The sequence below is a fragment of the Scleropages formosus genome, chromosome 2 (genome assembly GCF_900964775.1).
Source record: "Scleropages formosus chromosome 2, fSclFor1.1, whole genome shotgun sequence".
NCBI lineage: Eukaryota > Metazoa > Chordata > Actinopteri > Osteoglossiformes > Osteoglossidae > Scleropages > Scleropages formosus.
In genome coordinates this window covers 13,203,723-13,224,931 of record NC_041807.1, presented here as the reverse complement: position 1 = coordinate 13,224,931, position 21,209 = coordinate 13,203,723, and the positions used below count along the sequence as shown (strand labels likewise).

Sequence of the window (21,209 nt, the reverse complement as noted above, 5' to 3'; positions counted from 1 at the left end):
CATATGTTTTTGCGTTTTGAATTTTTTTTGAGACCTGATATACTGGAAACACTAAAGCATTGGCATATTTTTTAAAACAGCTGAGGGGGGAACACTAGATTTACACTGGTATCACCATACAGGGTACTTTATTTCAGAACATTACCTTGGAGAAACTTTGATACAAATGTGTAAAAAGTACCTTTGTATTTTTTATGAACCTGCAGATGTTATCATGCAGCCTACAGAACCAGCATTTTGGGGATTCTCTCCAACCTCGCGGGCGACACAAGGTGCAGGATGTCGAGGAGCAGTTGTGGTGGTTCTGCTAGGAATCCGCTTTTCTCAGGGTGGCTGATAGTATGAAACTAAAGCGGGCATCTCTTCAGGCCTGCTCTGGAAATACTAACATGTTTTATGTTGTGAAATAGCTCGTTAACCTTGTGGGTTAATTTTGTTTGGGCAGCAGGATGCAGGTGATCGGCCGCCCCCCTCCCAGGCCGGAGCAGGAGGGCGGCCCTGAGACGCTCATCCTAAGGCCGACTCACACTGATTTGGGGTTTAAATTTAGTTTTCCTTCTGTTTTACAAATTTTAAAAAAGGAAAAGGAAAAAAAAAAAAAAAAGCAGCTTGAAATTGCAAATAAACGAATCCATAAATCCATGACAAGTTTATTCTGTAGCTTCTTCCTGTAACGGGAATGAATGTTTATCCATCTGTTTTATGGATTGTTTTCTATTTTAAAATTTGGAGGTTTAAAAATACTTCGTCTGTTTATTTTGAGCAATGTAAATGGTTATCGTGATTCGATTTACATTTGAAACTTGTCAAGTAATGTGTATGGTTTTTAAAAATAAAATGAATATTTAGCCTACTGCTAAGTTGCGAGTTCTGCGTTTATTCCGTTATTTTGAGGCCGCGTAGCTGCGCTGGGCCCCATATAAATTAAAATCACGGCATAATCGAACTTGTGTAACGTGCAGGGCGCTCTGTGCCAGGACGTCGTGTGTGCTGGCGCTGGGGTTCAGTGCAAACTCGGTTTCTTGGCACACGGGAATTGCCCGTAATGTTGCGATGATGGAAATGCCAGGATTGTTCTTTAATCATTTTTGGAGGACGGGCAGAAGTACTTCAAAGCGGACACCAGGGCGCCATCTAGTGGTCACGAGGGGCCTTTAACTGGTTTCTGACGTCACATGACTGCCCGGCGCCATTTATTGGACAAATAGCTTTGCCGCCGTCCGTTTGCTGTGTGCCCATTCCTACGGCCAGGACTGCCCTTCACAGGGTCACGTATCACAGTCAGGAAAGGGGCTTCCCTTGATAACACGGTAAAAGCCGGCGTGCCGAGACAGCCGTATGTTTCGGGTTATCCGTGTCACCGCGCTGGACTGTGACTCTCTCTGTCACGATTTTTATCCCTCCGTCCTCAGCACTGTCCACATCCAGCACGTGGGAGGGGCGCGGAGGGGGGAGGGGTGTCCACCTCAAGCTTGACCTGAAAACCCAGAGAAAGTGGGAATTCAAACAATATTTTACGATTTACGCGAACCGTAAAAACGTGAGCCACGTGGCACGTGCTCGGCTGAGGGCGCGCGCCTCGCAAGTGCTGGCGCCACTTCCTGGGCTGCGATCAGGTGGGTGTCCTAGCGCTAAATCTAGCGCTACATCTACTGTTACTGGCCACTTGCTCAGTCTCTCTGAAACACTGTCATTCACTTTGAAACACAGTAGAGGCCGTTGGTCTAGATCGGAGGCGCTCCTCGTTGATCTCAGTGGTAGAACTTGGTCGCCATTAAATGACGTGATTTCAAAGTCAGTCATAGTATATGACGGCTATTAATTAAATGTTGAAATTGTTGGTTTTGTAAATAAAGTTTAAAAAATCACGGCTATAACCGAGGGGGTGGAGGAGGGGTCCCCTGAGGTTCAGCAGGCAAACCGAAGTATCTTCCAACTTCATTGTGTACTATTGATCATCTTTTTAATCCCAAATACGTGTTACATCTCACCAGTTACTTTACTGCCCGTTTTATTTTTCCATCTGACGCAGAACGCTGCTGTACAAACTTACATGTATTCGTTTAGCAGACGCTTCTCTAAAGCGACGTCCATTATCTCATAGAAAACAGTGAAAATGCAGTGTGCATGACAGTAGAGTAGGGAGAGAGACGTGACTCCCAAGCAAAGCCAGTTTCTTTCCACTATATGCACCAGTGTGCATCACACGAGTAGCTGCATAAACTTTTTTTTCTGCAGGTTAACCACACACAATAGACACATTACCGTTTACTTCCGCCTCTTACAATCAGCCCCTTGACAGCAACGAAAGTCTCTCTTCCCGCGTCGCCTGCAACACGTTATTAGATCCCCCCGCCGCCAGGTGGCGCTCCCCTCCTTCGCGCATAGCTGACACCGCGTCCCTGGCAACGCGTCGCGCGAGTCCACGCCTTTTGGGGCGCAGCGTGCCGATACTCCGGATCGTAGTCCGGAGTGGCCTGCGTCCGCGCGCCCACAGGAGCCTCCCGGGATTTTGCGCGTCTCTCATCGACGATGACCCGCCGCAGCTCGACTGTACGTCGCCTCGGATGAGTAGGAATGCGGTCGGGGGCGTACTGATCAAAGCGCGCGCGCGCGCGCAGCCTGTGTGTTTGTGGGTGTTAGAGAGTCAGGTCAGCGGGTGGGGGTCTGTCGGCAGCCGGGGCAGGTCACTCAGTAGAGTAGCGCAGATGAGATCAGTGAAGACGCGCGAGGACAGAGTGTGTCAGACATGAGCCGCGCGCTCCGTGTGTGTCGGGGGATGTCGCTGTGCGCGTCCCCCCCGGCCCGAGTGTGCGCGCTCACGGCGGTACGCAGAGATTAGCGCTAACCTGCTTTAATGGGGTCGTTGTCAGTGGTAACTGTGCGAAGCCTTTGAGCGGCCTAGAGAGTGTGTGTGTGTGTGTGTGTGTGTGTGTGTGTGTGTGTGTGTGTGTGTGTGTGTCAGAGAGACAACGGGCTGTGATCACTCACTGCCAGTAGTGTGTGATGGCTCGCAGTTCCTCCACTCCCTTGTACGCAGGCTGTGGGAACAGGGCTGCCAAAAGTGTGATTTTGCTCCTTAAAGCTGGTGGTCGTTGTTTAGTTCAAAGATACCCTGCTTCCCATGATGCATCACCAGCGTGGCTGTACATTACCGCCCCTTTGACCAGCACTGTGCAAGCGCTGCCGTGTGACAGCTGCAGCGCACTGATTGTGTTGGCGGGTGTGTTGTCAGAGCGAGGACTGCTGCGCCCCCCCGGGACCCGGCAGGATGAAGGAGTGGTGGCTCCAGGTGGGGCTGCTGTGTGTGCCGCTCATCGCGGTCTACCTGCACATCCCCCCACCCCAGCTGTCCCCGGCCCTGCAGGGCTGGCGAACCACAGGAGCCTCCTTCACCTTCAAGGGCCACAGCATCTTCTACAGAGGTGGGTGGGGCTTTCACCGTGTGGGCAGGGCACTCACGGTCGAGTGCAGGGAGTAAATGTACGAATAGTCAGTCTTTGGTGTGTTCTGTGCGACAGAGCTCTGCCATTGCTTTCGTTGCCAGAATCGTTTGGCGTTCTGGGGAGTTCCGACGTGGTGATTCTCCTCCATGGGTTTCCCACCTCCAGCTATGACTGGCACAAGGTGAGGCGATGCTCACGGGATGGTCCTTGTCGCAGGAGACGCGTTCTGTGTACCGTGACGATCCCGGCTGCTCGGAGCCGTTTTTTGGCCCAGGGTTAATTTTCAGATTTCAGCCAACCGGCCTGTTTATTTGTGTATCCTTAATTTACAGTGCGAGCTGTTTTCGTGACTCATGATTAACTGACCTGAAACTGTTTGGTTAACTGAACAGTGTGGTTACAGCTTTCGCAATCCGGTGTGTGTGTGTGTGAGAGAGAGAGAGAGCGAGAGAGACCAAATGAGTGTTCCTGTATATCTGTTGTTACTGTAGGACTACACAGAGATGGGTCCTTTTTGCACCCATGTCTCCTGAGCTTGTCCCCTTGTGTGACCCACAGATCTGGGACCCCTTGAGTCAACGCTTCAACAGGGTCATTGCGTTGGACTTCCTGGGCTTCGGCTTCAGCGACAAGCCTGTGAGTGGAATTTGAGTCCAGTCCTGTGACACTGTGGCAGAGGGATGGGGCATGTCGTGACTCACTTGCACAGCATGGTTCATTAAGAGGGAGCGGGTGGGCATGGAGTCAGCGCAAAAAAATGCGCAATGCCCTGAAAACAAGGAGATTGAACACGTTCGGGAGTTTGGACAAATAGGCTTATTGGGTTTGCAGCTGGGATAGCGGAGAGGCCCGTTCTGCCCACGTCCGTAACAGCGCTGCTCACACTCTGCCCCGCAGCGCCCCCACCGCTACTCCATCTTTGAGCAGGCCAGTGTCGTGGAGGCCCTGGCCTCCCACCTGGGCCTGTCCAATCAGAGGGTCAACCTCCTGTCCCATGACTATGGGGACACTGTGGCCCTGGAGCTGCTTTACAGGTCAGTGGGGTACTGTGATGGCTGAATGGGTCCTCGGGGTCCCTCGAGGACACGGGAAGGGCGTTGTTATCCCTCGTGGAGCTTCTGATTTTATCCTACCAAGTCTCACGGCAACGTCAATCCTCATTTCCCCTCTGCTTTGTCTTCCAGGAGCAACCACAACAAAACAGGGCATCTGATGATCAACAGCGTCTGTCTGTCCAACGGAGGTACAGTAGGATGCAGATTTGCTCCCTCTCTGCCGTCTCTGTGTGTTTGAGCCACATGCGAATCAATAGGTGGTACAGTGGTGAGGGCTGCAAACTAATGCACTTGTTAGGTTGCAAGATTGAAACTCCGAGGGCTCCGCCATTGTACAGTGGAACCATGGTTCATGGACCATGGTACAGTACAGGTGGTCCTCAGCTTACGATGGGTTCCGTTCCAGCGACATCCTCATAAAGCGGCTTAATCCCATTTTACTGTATTATATAAACCATAAGGGAATGTGGAGACATATATCAGTGCTAAGCTGTATAATAGCACTTAAATTTTTGCACGAATTTCAAACATTCATGTTAACATAATACAAATGAAGGATAATAATATACAGTACAGAATTATATTTTCCAGCTGCAGTGTTATTTTCATTTTTTTATGTTTTCTTTTGCTTTTTCTTTTGAGCACCACCAGAATACTTACAGTTTTGTTTGCTAGATATTTTATTTACATTCCGTAAATAAAAGTTTTGTATATAAAACGCAATCGCTGATAGACACGCTGAGAGAGTCGATAAGAAACACTGTGCCGCGTGGCAGTGCGGCCATCGGATGTAATCGTATGGCAGACGGAGGGGTCATCTTTGGGCATCGCTACCAAATTTGGGACTCGGAGATCTTGTAATAAGGCTGATGGGATGGCTTCGTAAGTCCAGGTTGTCATCAGTCACATGTGTGGTAAATTGAGGACCACCTCTACCGATGACGCATGTAAAGGGAACGTAAGCTGTGTAACGTTCCCTAGCTCCTGGAGTTTGTGTCTTCACCGCCTTTTGTTTTGCTTATGTGCAGGCATTTTTCCAGAGACGTACTATCCAAGGTTCCTACAGAAGGTTGGTCAGAACACCCGTCTTACTGAATAACATATTTCTTTAGAGTCCATGCATATCAAAAATATTCCCTGTCAGAATTAGAATGCTCACTCAGTACATAATAAATGGACCATGTAATGATTTACTTGTGTAATTAAAGTGTTGCTCTGGGGTGAACCGTGAAACGTGTAAAACACAGTCCTTGACCTTCAACCATCAAAAGCAGTGGCCCGGGTCCGGCACTCTCATTATGTTCTTGATGCCAGTTCTGCGATGCTCCGCTGTTGTTCAACTCTTTTTCACCAGTTACATCATTACTTCAGTGGTGTAAGGTGCAAACGCCATCATGTTTTCCCATTAACCTTTTTATGCGTTTCCATTATGAGTCGTTTACAGTGAACAACGAACTTACCTTGTAATTGTAAAACCGAAATGAGTAAGCAATGAAACCGGCTCATCCATCGGCCCCCCAGCTGCATGGCTGTTGTGTGGATGTTTCTTTGGGGCTCAGGCATGTGTGGAGGTTCCCTTCCTGAAAGAGTGGAGGCATTATGGAATGGGTGGAGCATTTGGTTGTGCCCTCTGCCCCCATGCAGTTGCTGAAGGACTCTGGCTTCCTGTCCCCAGTGCTGACGAGGCTCACCAACTTCCTGCTCTTCTCGCGAGGGTGAGTGACAGCCACAGCTGGAGGGGGCGGGGCTTCAGTGGGCTCAAGCAGACCAAAGTGTTATTTGACTTAGATAATGCTGTTGAGCAACGGCGTCTTGTTGGAACATTGACCCTAAGGTTGTCGATGAAGGTGATAGCCCCCACCCCCGACTGACACAAGTTAAAATGGAATTACTAACAAACACCTTGAGTGGAAGTCATGACTTTAGTTATTAGTCATTTATCAGTGATCATTAAGTGATGTCAATAATGAATTGCAAATCACTCTTTCCTATGCACCTCCCATGTGCTGCAGCATGAGGGAAGTGTTCGGCCCTTACACCCAGCCCTCGGAGGCCGAGCTGTGGGACATGTGGACGGGACTTCGCTTCAGTGACGGGAACCTGGTCCTGGACAGGTGTGATCTGGATCTGTTCCTTACACATCCCAGTTATTTATGCGACGGGACAATACACCAGCTCTGCTGCTGCGTCATGTTGTGTGTTTGCAACAGTTATGGTTTAGAGGAACCTCCTGGATCCTGATTCCCTTTACTGTGTGTGTGAAAAGTGAAGCTGCTGTTTCAGACAGGAGTGTGGAATGATGCAGCCCTTCTCTCCTCAGCATCCTGCAGTACATCAACCAGAGGCTGAAGCATCGGGAGCGTTGGGTGGGGGCTCTCACCTCCACCCTCATTCCGTGTGAGTACAGTCTCAATGCCACGCGCCAGACCTCGCGCTTCACTGCTTATTTATGCGATTGTGTGCCCAGTAGCCACTTAGTGGCAGTTATAAAACAGCAAAGCCTTTTCACAAGAAGCTGCCTTCCGTGAGCGGTATTATCCCTGTGGCAGTGCCCCCATGGCGCAGGGGGATGACAGCTCCTGCCAGGCGCGTGCCACGGCGTCACTCTGGGCGGACTGAGACTTCGCTGTAAGGAGAAACACACGATTTTCTGTGGCAGTGGCCAGGGCTCTTACGTTAATCCTTAAAGTAGCTTCCACCGCCTTCCTCCTCCATCTGCCGGCAAATGACCAGCAGAGCGGGAAAGTGCCGAACCGTTGTGTAAATATTGATTTGACGGCTCGGCAGTTCTTCTCAGCTCACATTGCACAGTCTGTTACAAGCACTTACATAAAAGAGCTGTTTCTGCTTGTTATGTGTTTGAATTATTAATTCTTAATTCTGAAAACTGCTATGTCCTGAATTGATGGGGGAGGACGGTGAACGACAGCCACCAGCATCTCAGGATTTGACTCTCTTCTCTTCTAGTGCACATGATCTATGGGCCACTGGACCCAGTAAACCCTCACCCTCAGTTTATTAGCTTGTACCGGTGAGTGCCTTCACTTCAGCCATACCTGTCCATAACGTCTCCTTAGCCATCGCTGTGGGAATTAAGTCTGTGTGCAGTAATGATAGTCCAGCAACACCCCCCTTCAGGAAGCTGGTGCAGAGGTCCACAGTGTCCATTCTCGATGAGCATATCAGTCACTACCCTCAGCTGGAGGACCCCGCTGGCTTCGTCAATGCCTATCTCAACTTCTTCAACTCCTTCTGATGAGCCTCCATCCAGACTGAGCAACTGCAGAGTTACCAATGGGCTCGTCTCCTCAAGTATCCTTCCGTCTGAGTCCTTTGGTCTCGCGCAGGTTAGACATTGCTGTCTTGCTCCCAGAGGTGGCCGCCAGGGAGGAGAAAATAAAAAGGCAAACATTCACTAAAAAGTAGGTAATTTTTTTTTTTTTTTTCCCCCCATCTAAAATGTGAACGAGTTCTTCCAGACCACTGTACAGAGATCTGTTGTGAAGAAATGATGACGTGTGCATCATGCGCATCATGCTTACTTCAGCCTAGCAGTGTTGCAAATGAGAAATGAATGTTTTCTGCAGTGATGGGATACGTGTCTGAAAATATTTCCCGGGGCACACAAGCAAGCCCACTAGCAATACTGTGCATATCAAGAAAAGATTTAATTCTTTGATGCTTTGTAGGGTCATGGTTAAGATGGGAGACTTTTAGAAAAGCCCTTTATGAATGTTATATGAGCAATTTTTGCAAATATCCTTTTTGAACTGTAAAAACTGGTAAATGATACAATTGTATTTTATGCAAATTAAACTAGTTTTTCAGAAATGTTTTTTTGCCTTTCTTTTGACTAAATTTAACTTCGAAAACTGTGCTTTCTGCAGTCACTAGGTGTGGTCCTTTACCTTCATTCACAAAAGACAGTTCCCTAAAGTGATGTATAATTCAGGATATACAAAAGTACATTCATCAACAGAAATAGAGCTTTATGTAAAAAAAAAAAAAAAAAAACACAATTATTAAAGGACTGTTTATTTTTTGTGGTGGTGTGGTTTTTGTCACCATTTTGCTGGCACACTTGATTCAAGTATAGAAGGGAGAATCCAATGGCAAATGCATGAAGAATCACAGCAGACGGTATGGATGGAATTGTTCATATAGCTGTCAGGAGAGTTGGTCTGAAAGGAGGCTCTGGGGGGATTCAGCAGGGGTTCAGCATTTCTGAGGGAGAAGGTGAGTTTGTTTTACAACACCAGGGTCAAATCAGTAACCAAGGGGCCTTTGATTTTAGACCAGCTCAGACTGGGTGAAGCAAACAGCCAAATAAGGTGGAGCACAGTGTTCTTGATGGGGTGTATTTATTGATCAGGTCTAATAGGTATTGTGCTAATTCTTTGACAGTCCTCTGGATGTAACCAGTGTTGAATTTGATACAGGCAGTGACAGGAAGCTGGTGGCGAGACATGGAGACACTTTACTAGTATCAATGCAACTTGTGCAGTGATATTATGAATATATTAGTGAAGTTTGATGGCAGAGGCCAGAAAACCAGACAGGAGGGAGTTGCCATAGTCCAGGAGAGATACCAATATAACCTGGACCAGGAGCTGTGGTCTGATGCACAGGAGTGTGATGTGATGTACATTGGCATGGTATAAATTTGGTAGAAGTTATGGTTTCAGTGTGCAGAGAGAAGCTCTAAACTCTCAGTGTGGATGAGATAAGCAACTTGTCCATTTGGACAGAATTTGTCGTAAGTTCATTGGCCAATGGAGAGATGACTGGTTCATCCAGATGAAGATGTGAGAGCGATGAGCTGTATTGCATCCAGCTTTCCACTGCCAGCGGAAGGAGAAACTGACATCAAAATGTAAAATGGTTGATAATTTGCTTTTCTGTTTAGGCTCTAGATGGTGGCTTTATCACAACAACCTGATGTGTTTCTTGTCCCTAAATGCCCTTGGCGGTCACCCAAGGCTGCCCCCCAGCCTACTAAACCACTTAGCTCAGTCTGGCAGCTGCCCCCCAACACCATACAATTAAGTGTCTCTGAATTCTGAATTTGGGAATCGTTTGCTAAATAGAAGGGATAATCCAATTAAACCATTCCTACACTGCAGGGGTAAAAACTATACTTGGTTTTTCCCAAGAAGTGTTGAGATAGCTCTAAAGAAAAACATTGGAAGGGGTTGCTTGCTTGGTTTGTGGGCTGTGCATCAATTTCACCTAAACTTTTTCTAATGTTTCCTTTACAGTAGACTGGATGTAACCTGTAATATGCTCTTCGCAGCCCTTGCTCTTGTCCACATAGAGAACTGACACACTGACCTCAGGGAAGAGGATTTTAAAAAAAAAAACACAAAGGTCATTGTACCCATATGAAATGGAATAACCTTGAGTCTAACAGAAGAATATGTAACTGAACATCTATTTCAAGATGTGTCAGAAACAGCAGAAACAACTACTCCATTGCCTGGACCTTTGGACCTTCTTTTTACCAGTCAGAAAATTTGGACCTCTTCTTAGGTGACCTCTAACCTTCTGGTACATACCATGTGAGGGAGATGAACCAGGGCAGGGTAAGGTCTCATTTACACTGAATCTAGCTGCCATCTCTGCAAAAAGCCATTTTGATTCAGCATGAGCCGCGCTGCTGTAAGCTGCTGGCGTCTGGAACCTTCGCTTCTTGGAAGGTGATGTCACCACAACTCAGGCGCCCCTGGCAAACATGAGGGCAGTGATTACTGTGCTTTGGCCAAATTGCTGTCGCTCTGTAAAAATGCTTAACTCCAGATTTTGCAAGCGCTGCAATCCTGGTCTCCATGATCAGCATTAGTCAACATCAATGTTCAGCTGAGCATTATTTAAAAACTTGGCTGCTCAAGGGAACAGCTTTCAGGAGGCCTTGAATTTTCCAGCAAAGCAAAGTTACACACTTATAATCGAATGTCCTACATTGCCACACAAACACGTCATGCAGCCCACCCTCAGTGCTATTGCAACCACTGCAAGTGGCAAAATGTGGAAATAACATGGGCGTATACTGGATGTTCTGGACATATGTCTTTCACTAAACAGGTCAAGGGTGACTCATGACCTCTAGGAAGGTGCCTTTTACAGAAAGCTCAAAGATTTTAGATTTTGTGAACTTTAAACTTGGGTAATTCCTGACAATTCCTTTAAGCAGACCTGCTTTAATCCTCATTAGTGTTTTTGCACATAGCAGTGAATCGCTCATGTGAGGGTGAATTGAAAATGATATAAACTAAGAATAAAAACTGTGAAAAAAGAAAAAATGTAATGGATAACGAACATTCCTTAATTGCTGTAATCGGAGGAGGAAATGACCAAACAGCGGAACCAGAAGGAAGAACACATTGAAACACCCACAACCTGTGTTGAAAAAGTGCAAATAATCCATGTGTCTCTACTGACAAACAGCATTAATTTAAGCCTTCATTTACTCCTGAAGTAGCTCTATAATATTCTTTTAGGAAATCTGATTAGGTAAATCTAGACTAGGCCAAATCTAGGACTATTTTAAACCATGTCTGAGAAAGCCAGATGGAGTAAATCCACTATAAAAGGGCATTTTAGTCTTCAGACTTAATCCTTGTCCCAGTGTTTTTAAATTGCATTTCTGCAGATTGCATTGTACATGTTGACAGTTGAAATATGGAAGTCTATGGCATGAAGCGCTTCAGTTTTTATGACACTTTGGGGTAAAATTTTCTTTAGTGCAGAATGTTTTTGTATAAAGAGATTTATAAATTATGAGATTACAGATATTGTATGTGCACTACAATGAAAACCAAGTCTTTACACCCCATGAGTTTCAGGCAGCACAGTATTCAGTTAATATTAAAATAACAACATACAGCAAAACTATAACAGGTTTAGTCTCGTGTCCATTTTCTCTTGACCCATATGTACCAAGGGTCGTTTCAAGGGGCCCAGAATGGTCGCAATTATGTAGAGTTTCTATCTGTTGAGCTCTCATGACACCCGTGGCTTCCTCACCTTAGAGCTACATGTCATCACTTAACTCTTCCAGTATAACATGTCCACTTTCCTGTTCTGTTTTTATATAAAATGGATGCATTCGTGTGCCATGCTGCTTTTTCCTTACAGGATCTGTTGGTCATTATCTCCCACACCAGCGCATCCACACAGCAGGACTCTTGGCCTTCTATGCGCAGAATCTCGTGTGCTCTGCTTCTTGTCTTTTAGCCTTCATGTGTCTGATCACGTTCCTCTCCTTGTCATGTCCTCTCCCCTCTGGCTGCCCTCTCTTACAGCCGGTTTGCCTTTCTGTTACAAGACAGAATTTCCCAGTTCGCCATGTGCCCTATCACAGAAGTCATAAATTGACCTGCACAGCTTTAGCTAAAGCAACTATTCAGTCAAGGACTAAACACTTGTTTGCTTGCACTGTCCACTTCAGATGAGCCTGGTATGAGTGATTCCCTTATCCTGAGCTTGATTTGTGACTATAGAACAGTGACCTGGAGTGATCGGGAGCTCAGCTCAAGTCAGGTACATTTGGGTAAAGCAGATGCAGCAGTGCTTGGTTTGTGTGGGACCCTCCTGCAACAAAGCATGTTCTTTTGTATATTGAAGTGACTGTAAATCTGTTGAATACTGCTACCTCACTTTTTCATTAATGAAGGAAAGGGGGGACAATCAGTAACTGGTTTTGGCTGCCCAAGGTCTGTAGGGATTGGAATCTCCCCCTCCTTTGTCAGTACTAGTGGCAGCCATGATTCTCCTTCAGCATATGGGATTTTATGGGAAAAATGTTTTTTTTCTTTCCTTATTTATGTCTTCTATGGGTGCCTTACATCGCTGAGAATTACTGCAGAAGAGCTGGGAAGACATGTTGGCTGATTTCTTGCTAAACCTGCCAACCAAATGTCTTGTGAGGAAAAAAGCAGAAGCTTCCTGTAAGTGTACTCAAACTTTTGATTGGTTCCGTACTCTGATTTGCCACTGCGTCCAGACTGACTGGCACACCAAGAGCCGCAGCACGTGCAAAAAGGCGTCTTCCCAGCGATTGACTTCAAGTTCCGCTGTGTATGGGCTGTTAATGATGCAGAGCACAATGTTCTTCTGGCACTTTCTTCTAGAGTGGCAAGAGAAGCATGATGCCCTCAGGTGCTCCAGGTCTCTGGTGTGGCCTTTCGGCGAACGCAGCAGGCATAACTGCTACATGAGGGGATAGGTTTAGTACGGTACTGTGTGGTAGCTAGTGTAAAATATTTCCCAGTGCAGCAATAGCAGTGGTGTGTCATGTGGTAAAGTGTTCAGCCAAAACAACTGAGTATTATTTATGTAGCTTATGTTGTGACCCCGTATGGGACAAGCGGTTCTGAAAATGTGTGTGTGTGTGTGTGTTTTTTCTGAACCGCTTTGCTTAGTGATTTAACCATGTCATACAGCTGGGTAATTTTTACCAGTGCAATTCAGAGTAAGTACCCTGTCTAATGGTTTTGCAATGCAAGCAAAGCAGGAATTGGAACCCGGGCCCTTCTGAGTCCTGAGCGAAATTAAGAAGGAAAAGTGTAGCTGTAAACTCAGTTATTTAAGCACCGCGATCACACCTCGTCTGAGGTAATTCATCATTGACTGTAATGAACGCTTTGACGGGCGCGAGGACAGGCGCCTCAGGTGTGCACTGTGCTGCTCGCAACTGCGCTACAACTTCGGCCAATGGCCGCTTCGCCTCAGAAGACCGCCACGCAGTGTGTGTATACTCGTGCCTGGACACGTGCCGGGGGTGCGCGCGCTAATTGCCCGGCGTTTCCTGCCCGCAGATGGTCGGTCGGCTGAATTATTTGCGCACGATTTGCGTCAGGACTCCGCAGCGTAACACGCGCCGTGGAGGTGGCGCCGCGAGCCACTCCGGTCTCCCCGTGTGCTGTAACCAAATACGAGTAAACCCGGTTTTTCAGCACCTATTCCGCGTGTCCAACACTTTTTCCGCCTCAAAACGTGTGATGCGTTAGGTTTACTGCACACAAGGTCTACATCGCCAATTTGTCCCCAGTGAAATCAAACCTGTACGCAAATGTATATCATTGTATCATATATGTGGATATATATCGCTGAGTATTTTGCAGGTGTTCTTACTCGTTCCACACACTCGGTTTTTCTATTCCCCGTTATTTTTTTCGGATTTATGCCGCTATTCGTGTGATGTACATTGGTTCATATGGTGGGAAGTAACAAACTATCTGTACTTTAGAATCACACGTCTGTATGTCTCTCTTCCTGTTAATGTAATGCGCACGCTGTATTTTCTGAGATGTACGTCGCTTTGGTGAAAAGCGTCTGCTAAATGAATACATGTACATGTACGTTTACCGCCACGAACCGAAAGTGCGCAAGCGCATACTGCCATCTAGTGTCCAACGGGAGAATGACAATGGCGCTCTCCGGCACGAGCCGGGCCCCCAAGCCTCCGAAGGATGGAGTACAGTACTGTACATCTGCCTAACTTCAAATCCACCTACTCTGTACTTACATTTTACATTTGCACCGCATGTTGTGTCGCATCTGTACCTAAAAAAGGGAGGATATGACTACATCCATCACAAATCAGGCTGCATTTGGGATAAAATGTATGATGGACTTTATCTGACAGCCTGTCTGACATCCAACCTATCCCAGATGAGCCCATGATATATTTAGGTGAGTGAAGCAAAATTAACTGCTTGCATGTAAAAACAGTGACCTTTATGTCAGCTCCACCGCAGTGCAATTTCTTGCTCTGTATGTCCAAGACGGGTAAAGAGGGATCTGAAATTTTTTCTTAGTTGTGGAGGTACAGGTACTCTTGTCATTTTTATTCTTTTATTATGCTGATTCAAAAAGGCTGTTGACACGTATGAGCAGATATCCTGTTTAGTCTCAATAAAATTTGGACCTCTGGCCACATAGAGCCTGATACATACAGTATGTCATTATAAGGGGTGAATGAAGGTCTTGGCTGGATCCTTCATGTGTGTTAGGTGGACAGGCGCACAATGTGGCTACAGTGGAGTCTGAAAAAGGTCCAACCCCCTGTTTCCAGTGGTATTGTGCAAGTGGGTCCTCTTCTGGTTCACACCGCTGAGTCTTATGTTAAATAAATGACCGGAGTGATGTCAGTGTATGGCGTTGTTCCACAATGTGACCAACGACCCCTCAACGCCCACAGTGCCTTTCTTCAAACACAGTAAAACTGGCCACAGAAGGTTCAGTCCTTGGATTTTAAGCCCTCCCCAGAGTTGATTTAACCTCATCACAGTTTAGCAGACAATAAAATAAACATAAACCCCATCCTCACCACTTACTTGAGCCTGATGAACCAAATTTACCATTGGTCTGAATCTCTACACTGTGGATGCAGCCACACTTTTCGTGTTACTCCAGTGATGTTAGCAGAGAATAAACACAAAATGTCTTCTATCTGCTTGAATTTATTAGAGAAAAAAATAATCCCTTTAAGTATAAAAATAAATGACGGCATTTAAAGGTCAAATATTTTTCAGTGCCATACATGGTACAACTGTAAGCATGTGTCGGTGCGTTTCTGCTTTATTCTACAGCCACACAGGACAAAGTCTTTATGTACAAAGTTTAAAAACTAAGGAAACATTTACACTTCACATGTTAATACCAGTGGGGTCATAACAGCAAGAAATGCATTTTAGCTTCTCCTGCAGAAGTGGTCGCATTTGCAGCAGTGACCGAACTGTAAGATTAAATAACTTAACTCTAACTCTCCCTGACTTTTCAGTCCGGCTCCCATTTTTTGACAAAGAAAATTGAAGAAGCATCACAACCTTACTGCCACTGTTTTTCCAACACTTTTACAGCTGTTAATTTGTAGCCTGCTAGAAAAGTGATGGGGAGCAGGGATCTGTGCTGCTGTCAGTGTTAAAGTAATGATTTTTTTTAAAAGATGACACACTTCAATTTGTAAATAGACTGGTAGATAGTAAATGGTAAATAGACTGTGCTGCCTCCTGCTCCCTTATTCTACAGTCTCTTGTAAGGTATTATGTCTGGGGGTGAAATAATATTAGATGTGTTAAAGGACAATTCTCTGCAGAGTGGACTGGCCCAGAAACACCCTGCACGCTGCCCTTCGGGGGGGGGGCTGGACCCTCGAGGAGGACCCTCACTTCCTCCTGCCGATCTGCGCCATCAGGCGTGCATTGTCAGCTGCCTTGGCACGGAGGCTCTTGGCTTTAGCCATGTTGAAGAGGATGTTCATGATGTTGGTAGGCACATCCAGGGAGAGGGTGAACTTGGCTCGTCGGTCGCTCTTGCCGCTGTTCTGGTACATCTTACCCCGCAGCTGCGTCTGGCTCAGGTACTTGTAGCTGGAGGCGGGGAACGTCCTTTTTTCTCGGGACTCGGAAGAGGACTCCGCGTCTTCGGGGAGGTAGAGGAGTGCCCTGGCATCCGGCAGAGATTCCCCGGACAGCTCATTCTTTCGGGCCCCGGAGACCACCTGGTTGTCGCACAGCAGGTCGCTGTCACTCCCATAGAGCCGGAGGCATAGGCCGTAAGTCGGGGCACTGAGGATGGCCAGGAGGAGCAGTGTCTTCATGGGCAACAACATACTGCCCTGTGGGCTGGAAGATGTTTACATTACTTCACTTACCAGGCTATTTTCTCCAAAGCAACTTCCAATGAACTCTATGTAGTGTTATCAGCCCACACACCTTATTCACCATGGTGATTTACACTGCTTACATTACTTACAATGGGTCACTCATTCATACATCAGTGGAACACACTATGGGTGACCCTGAACAGCATGTCTTTGGACTGTGGGAGGAAACCAGAGCACTCGGAGAAACCCAAGCAGACACAGGGAGAACATGCAAACTCCATACAGACTGAGTGGGGATCAAACCCACGTCTCCTCACACCACCCACGTGCTGTGGGACAGTAGCACTACTCACTATACCATCGTGCTGCCCTGTAAGACAACATCAAACTTATCAAATCGACCCACTAAAGCACTACTTATTAGTGCAAACGCTTATTCAAATTAAGAAAGTGCACAAAAGTCATTGTGGAAAAAACCTGGTTGTGAGGGTTGCATATTCAACACCCACTCCTGCTTGTAGCAGCCTTGATCAGGGTACTCACCCTGAACCCATACAGTAAAAATACCCAGCTGTATACATGAGTAAATCATTGTAAAATTGATTATCACTGCAGGGCTTTAACTAAAATGTTTCCAGAGGTAGGACTCAGACTTGTGTAGTCAGTTAAATGGGAATGAAATGTAAGCGTATTAAAATAGAAATATTTGTGACCATATCCCGCAGGTTAGAAATTGCCTTTTATGGTTAGGAAAGGTGATTGTGAACGAAAGGCTGTACTGGTACGGTATCTTTTACAGTGTAGTACAAGTTCCAGTTGAGTGCAATGACTAACAATAAACGGGAACTGATCCATTACAGTAACGATTAGATAGGAAAGGTAAGATAAATATGAAAGGCAGCTGAAGAGCGGATTCATCCCACGCTGTCACTCTGTCCGCCTCCACGGAGCATCAGTGAGCCCATTGTGTCCAGCTGGTGTCCCTCACTCTGTGGTTCTGCCCGAAGTGTGTATTTACACACTGATCCTGCGGGCTTCTCACATTCCCTCTTTATTGAGCTGGAAAACTGCAACAAAGAAACTTAAAGGAGTAAAGCGATGGGGAGGCAAACGGCTCTGCGTGCTTTCCTGGGGTTTGCTTTTACCACAGTAATGGCGTTCACCTTTACCTGCCACTTTTCTGCAAAGGGACTTACAATGTTAGCACCTACCTACAGTTATTTACCCATTTGCACTGCTGAGTAATTTTACTAGAGTAATTCGGGGTAAGTACCTTCTTCAAGGTTACTACAGGTAGAGGTGGGATTCGAACCTACGATCTACTGCCGTTTCAAAAGCAGCAGCTCCAAGCAGTGGGACACCAGATGCCCATTTCTGCTAAGGGAACAACAATTGAGTTGCTACAGGTGGACTGCACAGACGAAAGGGGCCCAAACGAACCCCGGTCACCTGCGCCCTTCTTCTTACAAAACTGGACTGGTTGGCTGAGCGAAGGGCGAGCAGCGCAGCCGGTGTCCCTGTCCGGTGTCCCGTGTCCGGGGCGGGTCCGTGTGGCCCATCTGCTCGGACATTACTGCCGCCCCAGCTTCCCAAGTCCCCCCGGGCACGGAGAGCCCACAGAGAGCCCACGCGGGACCCGTCCACGCGGGACCCGTCCACGCGGGACCCGCCCGCGCGCTCTCGCAGGGAGCGAACAGGGACCGTCCCTGTGTGTGAAGTTCCTGAACACACACAGTTACACCGACCGACTTCTCTCTCTCCCTCGGCAATGACATGTAATTATGAACAGTCTGTCACTCAGCTCAGCGAGTGCGGGTCCGTTTTATTCACGAGCGGGGAAAGAGTGTGGTGGAAACACACACACACACACACACACACACACACAGCAGCGCTTGGAAGGAAGGCGCGAACACTGCTGTTGAAACGTATTCATACAGCGCGCTTTTACTTCGCAGAGAACGAAACGCGCACGACACGTGTAACTAAATTGTTCCCACTTTCCAAGTGTCTCACTGGTTGACTAATTGCTAAATAAAATAAAAGAAAATACAGAATAAAATAAAAACAAGCCTGAAGCACTAGTATCCTTGCTCTTGTGCACAGTGTGAGACGTTTACAGTGAAAAACATGGTACGTGTTAAAGAGCGGTGCAGTATGATCATGTGTGAAATTGTGGGAACACGAGACACTTACCACTTTCCGGAGCTTCTGCACTCTGCAAACTTTCTTTCCTTCTCTCTCTTTCACTCTCTTTTTCTTTCTTTTTTCTTTTCTTTCTGTCTCCTGGTGGTCTCGAGTGGGGAGTTTCACTGAATCACTCTGTCCCTCTGCTCTCGTCTCCTCTCAGGGCTGCGATCGCGGGACTGGAGCTCAACTCCGCACGAGCAGAACTGACCTCAGCCGAACAGAACTCATTTAAAAGACTCGACGAAATCCCACGCGCGCCAACGTCACGCGCGTGTGCCAGCCGTGTCGGACCGTCACGGAGCAGCCCACGTGGTGCGTGTGGACGCTGCGGCGCTTTGCAAAGAAACAGACACCTTGTCTTACACCGCAGTGCGAGGGGCTCGAATCCCGGCGTTTAAGGACCGCGGAGAGCTCCCGGCGCGCGGCCTCGACCGCCTCGTGCGCGAGCCGTCGGGGAAGCGACCTCTGCGACACCTGATCCGAACCCGTGGCGGGGGGCAGGGCGCGGGAAAAGGGGTGAAATGGCCAAAGGAAGTTTTTCGGACCAGCAAACCGCTGCGGAGTCACCGTATTGTTGCACTGTTACGGTGAAATGCGCTTTTTGCTGCAGCCGAGGTGCGTCTGCTAAGAGAATAAATGTAAATGTGAACGTACATTTATTATTATTATTATTATTATTATTATTATTATTATTATTATTATCATAAACAATATAAAATAATTAATAATATTAAATAATAATAATAATGATAATGATAATAATAATAATAATAATAATAATAACAAGAATAATAATTACTATTATTATGGAAAGTAGGGTGGCACAACGAATAGCGCTGCTGTCTCACACTACGTGGGCGGTGCGAGAGGACAGGGGTTCGATCCCTGCTCAGTCTGTATGGAGTTTGCATGTTCTGCCTGTGTGGGATTCCTCTGGGTGCTCTGGTTTCCTCCCACAGTCCAAAGACATGCTGTTCAGGTTCACCCATAGTGTGTGAGTGACAGAGAGAGTGTGTTCCACTGATGAGTGACACATTGTAAGTAGTGCATCTAGCAGTGTAAGTTACCTTGGTGAATAAGATGTGTGGGCTGATAACACTACATAGAGTTCATTGGAAGCTGCTTTGGAGAAAAGCATCTGCTAAACAAATGTATTATTATTCATAACTCACCAGTCACTGGTGATGTTGGATATTTCGCTGAAGCAGTTCCAGTGCTCTAAGCGAGTAGGGCCTCCCTTAAAACTGGAACCTGAGTCTCTTTTTCCCACACATCTTTCACATCCACTTTGCTTTAATCGTGGCTCTTTGAACTCCACAGCTGTATTCGCAGCTGGTAAAAATCACATGTGATACACAGTACTTATGAGAAGTCACAAATTTGATCAGAGTATGTAGCCGGGCTTTTCCGGACGCAAACATCAATGGTTGGGGTTAAGGGTTCTAAACGGACCCCTCCTTGGTGCGAAACCAGCAACGTTCAGGTGTCCTCCTCATTCTTTGCTCTTTGGCTATGAGCTTGTAGGAAAAATGAAATATACTGAGCTCACTGTACCACAGGATACCTGTAGAGATACCTGTAAAGATAGTTCTAGAAATATTTGCAATGCATAAATTGTATTTTCTCTGAGATGTACATCGCTTTGCAGAAAACACACTGTCTGAAACTACTCATCCCAAGTAGGGTCACAGCAAAGTGGAGCCTAACCTGGCAACACAAGGCATAAGGCTGGAGGGGGAGGGGACACACCCAGGATGGGACACCAGTCCATCACAAGGCACCCCATCCGGGACTCGGACCCCAGCCCCACCAGAGAGCAGGCACAGGCCAAACCCACTGTGCCACCGCACCCCTGCTTTACAGAAAAGCGTCTGCTAAATGAATAAATGTAAATGGAGATACCTGTACAGATACCTATGGAGGTACATGTGCAGATACGTGGGGAGATACCCCTTACGGGCACGGGCACCAGCAGGAGTGTGTAGAGCGAGGGCTGGTGTTGCAGTGGAAAAAGTTGTTGAACTGAAAGTTTTCACTGCATACCAGACATCCTGAGAGCACATAAATGCCGGAACACTTCCTCAGGAAGACGTGTCAAAGGTGGGGTACATACGCCACGGAGGAATTAGTTAATGTTCTCATATAAAGAGGACCAAAGGGGGATGGTGGGTGTATGTGGGGGGGGTGACAGGGTCATAACCACGCCAGCGCATGTTTGCTAAAAAAGAAGGTATTGATTATAAATGGATCCGTGCCACAGATGTGAGCTGCAGAACCCCAGAGCGGTGAGTCATTCGCTGATGTCGCGTTGAGAAACTTTATCGTTGGGGGTTCGACTGCATGACTCACAACAATAGCTCAACGCACTGCGGTGAAACATGCACGTTTATCAGAAACAAAGCCGTGTCCTAATCTATACCCACCGCGCTCCTTTTTCCGACACATTCCCAGCTGCGAGGTGTTCAAGTACGTTTTCATGCCCATTCGTTAAAGCAGCTCGGCGGTTTAGTCTCCACGTGACGGACCGAGCCTTGTGTTTCGTAGCAGGTATCACAGGTGTGTGTGGGAACTGATTTTGTGACGAGGGGTTAAGTCCTAGGAGAGGCCCTTCTGTTAGACCCTTGATGCGGAACAGGATTTAAAACACAAAGGAATGTCAGCGGACCATAGCATCCATGCTGAGTACATGTTCACAACGGTACACGTTACTAAAGTAAACGGCTTAGGTTCCTTGAACAGAACTTCCTGTCCAGCAGCTGAATGAAAGTCAGAGCGCGGCGTGTCCTTCTCCTGGCACGCGGAGGTGAGCCGCCACCCGCTTCGACAGGAATCCCTGCTACACGGCGTCTGCCTGCCAGCGTGTCCCCCGACACGTACCCACAGTGCCTCGCTGTTCCTTCATCTGGACCGCAG

At 47.1% G+C, this 21,209-nt stretch overlaps 2 protein-coding genes across 5 annotated transcripts; one reads left to right on the top strand and one right to left on the bottom strand.

Moving 5' to 3' along the window:
- Window positions 1-1,224: 1,224 nt before the first annotated feature.
- Window positions 1,225-8,440, top strand: mest (mesoderm specific transcript). 4 transcript variants are annotated; one of them, XM_018747337.1, is made up of 12 exons: window positions 1,225-1,310; window positions 3,236-3,425; window positions 3,548-3,627; window positions 4,005-4,082; window positions 4,344-4,480; window positions 4,631-4,689; window positions 5,530-5,570; window positions 6,146-6,216; window positions 6,514-6,615; window positions 6,822-6,898; window positions 7,469-7,532; window positions 7,644-8,440. In XM_018747337.1, exons 2-12 carry the CDS (start codon window positions 3,272-3,274, stop codon window positions 7,918-7,920), a joined length of 1,140 nt encoding a protein of 379 aa, XP_018602853.1. In that variant the 5' UTR covers window positions 1,225-1,310; window positions 3,236-3,271; the 3' UTR covers window positions 7,921-8,440. The 4 variants fall into 4 exon arrangements, with proteins under 4 accessions (XP_018602853.1, XP_018602854.1, XP_018602852.1 ...); XM_018747338.1 differs by lacking the exon at window positions 1,225-1,310 and adding an exon at window positions 1,327-1,616; XM_018747336.1 differs by lacking the exon at window positions 1,225-1,310 and adding an exon at window positions 2,397-2,553 and having other exon boundaries at window positions 7,644-8,438.
- A 6,547-nt stretch (window positions 8,441-14,987) lies between these two features.
- On the bottom strand, window positions 14,988-18,443 carry ucn3l (urocortin 3, like). Its single transcript, XM_018747259.2, has 2 exons — window positions 18,303-18,443; window positions 14,988-16,128 (listed from the first exon to the last, which is right to left on the bottom strand). Exon 2 carries the CDS (start codon window positions 16,113-16,115, stop codon window positions 15,669-15,671), a length of 447 nt encoding a protein of 148 aa, XP_018602775.1. The 5' UTR covers window positions 16,116-16,128; window positions 18,303-18,443; the 3' UTR covers window positions 14,988-15,668.
- Window positions 18,444-21,209: the final 2,766 nt, after the last annotated feature.

Coding starts and splice junctions, on each gene's coding strand:
- mest (XM_018747336.1), top strand. CDS start 2,533: ATGACCCGCCGCAGCTCGACT. Junction 3,426..3,547: donor CCACAGCATCTTCTACAGAG/GTGGGTGGGGCT, acceptor TTTCGTTGCCAG/AATCGTTTGGCGTTCTGGGG. Junction 6,217..6,513: donor TTCCTGCTCTTCTCGCGAGG/GTGAGTGACAGC, acceptor CATGTGCTGCAG/CATGAGGGAAGTGTTCGGCC.
- ucn3l (XM_018747259.2), bottom strand. CDS start 16,115: ATGTTGTTGCCCATGAAGACACTGCTCCTCCTGGCCATCCTCAGTGCC.